The following is a 10,016-nucleotide window of genomic DNA, read 5'->3' as shown; positions in this document are numbered from 1 at the left end:
TCTTGAGTTCTTTTTTTTTAGGAGTTCTCAAAATAACTCACCCCTATGCATGCATGTATTATACATTTAACATATACATACATCATATACATATATACAAATACAACTAACAAAATTACACTCCCACCTTCAAATTTTGAACCCAAAAATACGCCCCCTACCCCAAAAATCTTTCACCCAATCAAAATTTAGCTAGGACTTTATTCTTCATACTTCTAAGACAAACTTTTACACTCCAACTCACACTTTACACTCTTCCATCACTTCTTTCTCTTCCCAACACACACACATATTCACTTCTATCTCAGAAACTCTTTTCTCTCCTCTTTTCCTTCATCATATACGGCCAAGGAGGAAAAAGCAAGAAAAAGAAAGCAAAAATCATATCTAAACAACAATAATAATAAGGATTTAAAAAGGGTTAAGAAAGGATTAATTCAAGTAAGGTTTAAGGGTTATTTCAAGCTTGGATTAAGGGTTATATGGAGCCTAGAGAGCCACGAAATTTCTGCCAAGAATCATCTACAAAACCGAATCCAAGAGGGCATAAATCTTCATTCTTTTTACTAGATTAATCATTTAGTTTTCTTCATTTTTCTCTCGGGGTGAAAACATTTGAGCCAAAAGGACCATAAATCAGTAGGCCCATTTGGCCCAATAGCCTACTTGACCCACTAAGCATATAGCCCAAGTAAGGTTAAGCCCAACAACTAAATTAAGCCCAAAATATTTAGAAGCCCATGTCACTTAGGCCCAATTGGTAATGGCCCATAACACCAAAAAGAATTTCATAAACCCGAGTGATCGTAAGATTATCAATAAGTATGTGAGATAATAGTTAAGTATAATTGAGTGACGTGAAACACAAATTAAATGGATAAACGGAAATAACTAATTTAATTAAAATGTAAGATGATACACCGAGCGGTAATTTACACTAAAATTGATTACACATCCAAAAATGTTCAAGAGAACATAACTTAATATGGCATATTATAACCTAAGATGCCAAACGAAACCACAAATGAAGCCAAGTTACCGAAATTCTAACAACTTATAACGACGCATGTAATGAAAGTAACCTTTTACACCATCAATCTCTACAACCAAAACAATGCGAATGTTAGCAATATACTTGGATCCCACAATTGATAGCAACATAATGAAAGTGGCATTTCTAAGTAACGGCATAAGATAGGAACGTACGTATATTAGTTCTCTCGTAGGGATAGTCTTGGCTTTGAAATGTGGTTGAGGATCATGATGGAATATATGATCAAGGAAGCAATAGATGGGAAGTACCCATTTTGGATAAGTAATTATGATGTGCATCATATCAAGGTGAGTCATAGCCCCCTTTCAATCTCTTTTATGTGTTTTAGTTTCGGGGTGAAAAGCATGATAAATAAAATTGCTTTCTTTTATGAAATGGTATTTGGAAGAATGATTATGATATGAGAAGTATGTTGTATGTTCAATGTGATATATATATTATATGATGAGCTTGAGTACTATTAAACTGTTTCACCTCGGTACACTACTATTAACTCCGAAAGGGGAGGCCTGTAGTTAGAGGGTTGCACAACTAGGATTCGTCCACTCACCCACAAAAATAAAGGTGACAGATTGATTGGCCGCCTCCGTGGCCGCCCTCAACGGCTGTCGAGCTAAGGGTGCTCTAATCTACTTTATATTTTAATGGTCGTCTCCATGGCATGACCCAATTGTGGTTAAAACACTTGATTAAAAGCTTGTGCTATTAAATGAGATATTATATTGGTTAGGACATGAAATGGTCTTTGTAGTGGCTAAAGCATTTACTCATCAAATTATGCCTTTGGCTAAATAAGGGAAAATTTATGTTATTCATGGATGGATATTATGTTTTGAACATACGGTTTGGGTATTGGACGCTATATGGTTTGGGTATTGGACACTATATGGAATCTTGAAAGTTGTTGACATTAGTGATATTGTAATATTGATAACCGAATGATTTTGGTATGATATATGAATAATCGATATATATATATATATATTTTCTCTCGTGATGATTTGACAAATGAGAACTTAGTAATTTACCATGGATTCCCACACTTTGAAATGACATTATGGTATTTGGAAAACTTGATATTTGGAGATGAGAATTCTGCCGAACATATGGTTTGGGTATGCTAATATCTAATAACATGTTTTCTAAGTGTTTAAAATGGTTAAGCAATGGGATATACAACCTATGCACTCACCAACTATGTTTTCGTAGTTGACACTTTTTCTTCATGTTTTTCAGGAATTAGCATAAGCTTTGAGGAATTATATGCATCATGATTGTTTGCATTGCACTTGGAGTCTAGATCAAACCTTGTGATGGACAATGGAATCCGCCTTGATCATTGTAGTATACTATTTCATGTGCTTGATATTTGCTTCATGAACTTAGTATCCAAGTATGGTGGACGCATTTATACATGGAAATTGGTTCACATGCTTGTACATTTGTAAATTCTTTTTATCAAATAAACTATGGTGAATGTTATTTATAATCCTTTGTTTTGAATACTCGACTTTCTGTACATCACATTATTCCGCCCTAGTTGGGGTGTTACACTTAACAACCGAGATAACAATCAGGCCTCTTGGTGAGAAAAAGAAAAAAAATCGGCAATTGAGAATGGCTGTAAAACGAAAAAACAATAGAAGAAGAAAGAAAAAAAAAGAAGATGAAGTATTAATATTGCTCTTTGATGCGCGTGTCACTACAAAGTACAAAATATTCTTTCGTCTATATATTGACAACTCCTTTTTGTCCTCTTTTATCAAAGGGTACTTGTGAATTTGTGATGTACATGTTTCTTAGCAAAATGTACAAATTTAATTGAAGGAAGTGGACCAAACATCATTTGGTTTCTATACTAAATAAAATTTTCATGTTTATATCAAACTTGTGATGTAATGTTTTTATACTAAATTTAATTTAAAAACATGAATTTATTTCAAAACATATTTGAGATTTTAGATAATATAAAGTTTTAATTACAATTTAATTCTCTATAGTAGATAGAAATAAAAATTTTGGTGTTTTTTTTTTAACGATATTAACCTAAATCTACTCCTAAATACACGCATATCTGGGATAAAATTCAGGACTCTTAAAAATCTCTTATTAATTCACCCACACAAATGTAAGAAGTGTGACTTGAACCCAAATGGATTCCCCAAAGTCAAAGGCTTTACCAATTGGCTATCAAACTCATTGGACGTAATGTATTATCTCATATTATCACATTCTGGTTTTTTTCCCCAATTATAGGGTTTTCATATTCGTATTAACAATCAACTTGATATTTTGATTTCATTACGAGAGATTATGTAACTCGAATAATAATAATAATAATAATAATAATAATAATAATAATAATAATAATAATAATAATAATAATAATATTTCATTTTTTATCTTCTTTTTCTTCATGGTTTGATCCCTTATTCTTAGTATTATTTGTTTTAGGGTTAAGTCATCAGATCGTACTTTTCTTCTTGTACATGGTTGCCCATTAAACCAGAAAACTAAGCTGTATGCCCAACATACTTTTCAAATTTGTACACGGTTAACCTAAAGTTGACCGGTTGATCGGTGATAGCCGGTTAAACGTATTTTCTTTTAGGGTTAAGTCACTGGATGACCATCACACTTTCCTTCTTGTACATGGTTGTCTATCAAACTAAAAAACTAAGTTGTATGCACAAATGCAAAGAATGTGGTGCATCACGGTATAAGCGAAACAAAGAAACCAATCTTAACGATTTTGTCACAAAGAATGGTCCCCCTGCTAAAGTTTTGTGGTATTTTCCCATCATACCAAGACTATAACGGTTATTTGCTAATGCCAAACATGCAAAGTTGTTAAGGTGGCACGAGGATGAGCATAAAAAGGATGGGATAATAAGACACGTAGCTGATTCTCCCCAATGGAGGCATATTAATGACAAATATCCTGAATTTGAATCTGAAATTAGAAATATCCATTTTGGTCTTAGTTCAGACGGGATTAATCCGTTTGGAGACATGAGTAGTCAACATAGCACCTAACCGGTACTCCTATGCATATATAATCTCCCCCTTTGGTTATGCATCAAAAACGAAAATTCATCATGATGTATTTGTTAATACAAGGTCCAAAACAACCTGGGAACGAACTTGATGTCTATTTGGCTCCGTTAATTGATGCCTTAAAGACATTGTGGAATGAGGACGTTGAAGTTTATGATAGATATATGAATAAGAATTTTCGGTTGCGGGCCATGCTATTTTGCACTATTAGTGATTTCCCAGCATATGCAAATTTTTCAGGATATGGTACTAAAGGGGCTATGGCATGTCCCCATTGTGAAGATAATACATGTTCCAGATGGTTAAAATATTGTAAGAAAACAGTTTATATGGGTCATAGGAGATCGCTTCCATTGGGACACTCATATTGTAACATGTCTAGTTTGTTTGACGGTGAACCTGAGCCCAATACTTTAAGAGCACCATTGAATGAAGCAACATCATTTTATCGGGTTGCAAACTTTGACAATGTTTTTGGTAAGAAAAGGAAAAGAGGAAAGTCAAAAAGCCTTTGGAAAAAGAAGTCCATTTTTTGGGATTTACCTTACTCGAAGGATTTGCAGGTTCGACACTGTATTGATGTTATGCATATTGAGAAAAATGTTTGTGAAAGTTTGATTCGCTTGTTGTTAAACATTCCAAGAAAATCAAAAGACGGTGTTAATGCTCAAAAAGACATGGTCCATATGGGTATTCAAAGAGAGCTTGCTCCACAGGAAAATAACGATGGTAGTCGAACTTATTTGCCAGTTGCTTGTTATACCATGTCTAAGGCTGAAAAGACCTCCTTTTGCAAATGCTTGCATGGTATTAAGGTTCCGTCAGGATATTCTGCCAACATCAAGAGATTGGTAAAATTAGAAGATATGAAATTGAAGGGCATGAAATCCCATGATTATCATGTTTTGATGACACAATGATTCCTGTTGCAATTCGTGGGGTACTTCCAGATCAAGTTTGACACACGATTACAAAGATGTATATGTTTTTTGACAAGATTCATTCTAAAGTTATTGACCCCAAAGTTTTGGACTCATGGCAAAGTGAAATCATCATGACTCTCTGTCAACTTGAGATGTATTTTCCGCCTTCTTTCGTTGATATCACGGTTCACCTCATCTCCCATATTGTTTATGAAATAAAAATTTGTGGACCGGTATTCCTACGATACATGTACCCATCTAAGAGATACATGGGTTTTTTTTAAAGGGTACGTAAGGAATAGATATCGTCCAAAAGGCAGTATTGTTGAAGGATATGCTTCAGAAGAGGTTATTGAATTTTCTACGGACTATTTCGACGGTTTAAAAAGTATCGGGGTCCCGGTGGGTCGACATGAGGGTAGACTTAGTGGGGCTGCTACAATTGGAAAAAAGGATGAATTCCCGCCACAAGATTATATGCATCGAGCACATTTTACAGTTCTACAACACATGACATGTATTGGGGAATATGTTAATGAGCACAAAGCATTATTAAAAAGTAAGAATAGGTCGAAGAGAGATTCATGGTTGGATGCACAACACTACAATACTTTCGCGTCATGGTTGAAAGCTAAGGTAGAGAATGAAGAGTTTGTAGATGAACAAGTGAAAAGGTTGGCTTCTGGTCCAAAAGATAGCGTGTTGAAATACCAAGCTTATGACATCAATGGCTACACATTTTACACCAAACAACAAGATGTAAAAAGTACCATGCAAAACAGCAGGGTAACGGTAGTAGCCACAACAACAACTTTTTCCACGAGAGAGTCTGTCGCAAAGAATTCTTACTACGGTACCATTGAAGAAATTGTGGAACTTGATTATCATGCTTTCAAGATACCGCTTTTGAAGTGTAAATGGGTGGAAAATAGAAGAGGTATTAACATTGATAGAGAATATGGTTTCACTTTTGTTGAACTTTCTACAAATGGCTATGCATCAGAACCGTTTATTTTAGCTAGATTGGCCACCCAAGTCTTCTTTGTTGAGGACCCGACTAATTCAAGACGTCACATTGTTCTACATGAAAAACGACGCATACTTGTTGTTGAGAATGTTGTAGACGGGGAAAAATTTGATCAATTTGATGAGCTACCTCCATTTTCCATGGCTAATATTTTATTAACGGATGATGTTATTAACAACACTATTTACTTAAGATCAGATCACACAGAAGGTGTATGGACTAATGTACCTAGCGCTACATGACGGTATTAATTTTTTTACATATACTTGTTTGGTTTGATATTAATAGGTAACAATCCATTTAAATATTAACATATTATAATATTTTTTCAGGAAAAGATGCAAGAAAGAAATAGAGATGTCACAACATGTTTCAATTTATTATTGATTTTTGTTTTTGAGTTATGCATTATGTTTTATCGGATATGTGAAAACTTATTACATTCAAATATTAATATCGTTTGTTATTATCATGTTTGTTTTGAAATTATAAATATCATTTGTAATTAGTGTCTCTGTTATAAAAGATACCATATAAACAAATTATTATATAAATAAAAATTATATAACAAATTAATGAAAATTGTGTTCAAAAAACTAAATCAATTTATATAAATAAACATTATATATCAAATTAATGAAAATTGTGTTCAAAAACTAAATTAATACACACAAAAAAAATTCCCAAAATTTCAAGGAACCGTCATTAGTTCTCTCCATTACCCCAAAATTATTTTAAATTACTTATCGACTCATTTTCCCTGTTCCCAATTCTCATATTTCCCAGTACCCCAAAATCTCCCTGAGAAAACCCTAACTCTACCATCACCAAGCCGCACCACCTACTGCAATCTCCGCATCAAATACTCCAAGCTCCACCATAGTCGGCGGCCGCACCATCTATCCATAAAAATGGTAAAGTGTACTCATTTTTAAGATTTAAAATTATCTTTTGGGTGTTAAATTAATTTTATTGTGTTTAAATATTTTTTTGGATGTTCTTATTCCGTTAGATGTGATTATATTGCGTTAAATATTTTATTGGGTGTTAGATTATCAATAAGGTGTACTGATTATAAGCTTATGTCTAAAACTTTAATGTATTATAAATCCTTGACTCCTTGATTTTATATTTGGCCGACCTTTGATTCAATATCTGCGTTATGTGACTTTGATATATAACTCCTTGATTACTCTTCGGTTATTGAATATGATTATATCTTCACTTTTCTTGTATACTTATTTGACCAGTATTTGTATATAGAGACAGCAATTCACATTTTTTAAATCTATATTGGGGTTATTTTGAGTATGGCTAGAAGAGTAGAAATTTATGATTCGTAAGTGCATTTGATTGTCCCAGTAAGTTTTGATGTTATAATTTCTATCGGTAGCTATTTCTTATTTATATAATTGCTAGTTTGCTTGATAAATGGTCTTGTTATTTCTATCATAGCTATCTCTTATTTATATATGTGATGTGTCTTGCTATTTTCCGTTAACACATATTCGTTACACATTATAGGCTTCAGCTTCTTCTGGAGAAGAATTTGAGGATGGACATAAAGAACCAGTGGCATCATCACCACCACCACATAAGAAAACTAGAGGCATTAACACAAAGCTCAAGGAGGATGCTCCAGGGGAAATTGAGTTTAATGAGTTGTCTTTACCTCTGGGAAAATCATTCCCAACTCTTTCTACTCAAGTTGGCATATTTACACGAAACCTTATTAACATCAAGTACAAAGATTGGCGCACTGTACCACAAGAAGACAAAGATCGACTATGGCATGTAATTAGGCAGGACTATAATCTACCTGATTACCCCTCAAGGAAAAAGAAAATTATGCAACAATGTAGTATGTCATTTAAGCGATTCAAAACAAGACTTCGGAATGAGTTTATGGAACGCGGTAAAAGTCCATGTTCTTTGTACAAATTCATAGAAAAATCTGACTGGGAAGCATTTTTAGAATTTGAAGCCACTGTTGAAAGAAAGTAACTTTTATTAGTCCTTAAAACATGTATTGTACATCAATACTATATTTTATTATGTTTTCAAGATTTCTAACCTCATTTTTAACTTGTATATTAAGTTGGAACGTGAAAAAGGCAGAAAAAATGCCCTTAAGAAAGAGATTCAGACACATTTAGGTCGGTTGGGCTATCGAGGCAGTGATGAAGCTTTAGCAACAGAAGCCTTGAAAGGAGGACTTGTTGGAAAGATTCATAAGTTGTATGATCCCCATCCCTTTGTTCGAACAGTTTGACAAGTTGGCAAGATGCTCGACCCATTATAGCTAATTACCTGTTTATAGATGAAACCTGATTGTTATAGCTAATTACCGGTTTATTTTGTTGTTTTAACAGGTACAATTGGAAGGGCAACTACAAGCTGGTAATCTAAGTCTTCCAACCGGAAAAGACTTATTATGGTATGTGATGACGTACACGAGGGGTTGGGTGCACAGTTGGTATTAGAGAAGGGATACATGACTATAAGGAAACTCAAAATAGGAAGACAAAGGACCAGATAATATAGGAAACTCTTGCTAGTTTAACAGATAGAGTTCACAATGTTGAGGGGGATGTCGCTGTGATAAGTAAATCTCAGAAAAATACGCCCACGCCCGAAGGAGCATCTGGTATGATGAGAAGCTGTGGGTCTCCAATGTTCGGGAGCAATGATACATAAGTCTTTTTCGCTTATCACATTCATTTTCCCTCCACCCCACTTAAACAACTATTATACTGTTCGATTTCGGTTGCAAAAAACATTTTTTCCTCGTTTGACCCGTTTGAATTTTGTGATGAAAAACTCAACATACTACTACAAAAATGGAAATTTCCGACTGCCAATTTCCATCGGAAATCCGTCGGGAAAACATGTGTGGGAAAACTGGGAGTCGGGAAAACATGTGTGGGAAACATTCTGACAAAAATTTCCGTCGGAAACTTTTATTTCCGACAGAAATGTTCAGAACTTTTGTCGCTAAAAGTTTTAGCATAAAATTAATTCCGTCGGAAAACAAAAAAGTTAGCTACGGATTTCCGACAGATTACAAAACAAAAAATTAAAAAATAATAATAATATTTTTTTTAATATCCATTTTTACAGTTTCACATATCAAATGAAATAAAACATAAGTTAATCTGATCCATCAATCAAATAACTTTCATTTACATATAATAATATTCATTACAAATCAATACTTACATTTAAATCTCATTTACAACAATATATTTAATCTACATACAACCAAAACCTTGCATTTCTTTTTGTTCCATTTAAACCCGAAATTAGCCGTTTAGATCTGAAACAAAACAACATATTTATTAAAAACCAAATATTACAAACTCTAATATGAGTTACAAAATTAAAAACAAACATATGAAATATAACTAAAAAAGTTACCTGCTTTCGGTTTCATATATGACTCCTTTAGTTCCTGTATAACAACGTATAAGAAAAAAGAAATATTACTCAAATAGAAAAACAAAATTAGTAAATATAGACAAGTTTATATATTTGATAGATTTAATAAAAAAAATTACATAAAATCGTGCCTGAGGTGGCAGATCTAACCGAAAAAAATTACAACATCCCTAGATCTGAACTAGAAAATTACGACAACCCTTAGATCTAACCGAAATCGGATCTAACTCCACCAAACAACCCTAAATCGGAACTAACTCAACCAAACAACCCCAGATCTATATCTGACCAAAATCCACGCGTAGATGGAATGAAACACCAAGAAGTCGAGCAGATCTAAATCGGATCTAAGTTGGATTTTATACGATTTGTTGTATAAACCGAGGTTTAAAGGCACTTTCTTGATTAAAAATCGATTGGTTGTATGAACCGAGGATATATATTCGATTTGTTGTAGTTACCAAGATCTTAAAAGTAAGAAAAAGGATGAGAGTTTTATAGAGAGAGAGGGGGAGGA

The 10,016-nt window shown here is 33.6% G+C and overlaps 1 protein-coding gene across 1 annotated transcript; it reads left to right on the top strand.

Annotated features, from left to right (window-relative positions):
* The first annotated feature begins 6,852 nt into the window (after window positions 1–6,852).
* Window positions 6,853–8,302, top strand: LOC122584025. Its single transcript, XM_043756387.1, has 2 exons — window positions 6,853–6,975; window positions 7,586–8,302. Exons 1-2 carry the CDS (start codon window positions 6,973–6,975, stop codon window positions 8,063–8,065), a joined length of 483 nt encoding a protein of 160 aa, XP_043612322.1. The 5' UTR covers window positions 6,853–6,972; the 3' UTR covers window positions 8,066–8,302.
* Window positions 8,303–10,016: the final 1,714 nt, after the last annotated feature.

Source organism: Erigeron canadensis, chromosome 9, assembly GCF_010389155.1.
Source record: "Erigeron canadensis isolate Cc75 chromosome 9, C_canadensis_v1, whole genome shotgun sequence".
NCBI classification, from domain to species: domain Eukaryota; kingdom Viridiplantae; phylum Streptophyta; class Magnoliopsida; order Asterales; family Asteraceae; genus Erigeron; species Erigeron canadensis.
The sequence above is the reverse complement of the archived record's forward strand: the minus strand, read 5'-3'. Positions and strand labels throughout refer to the sequence as shown.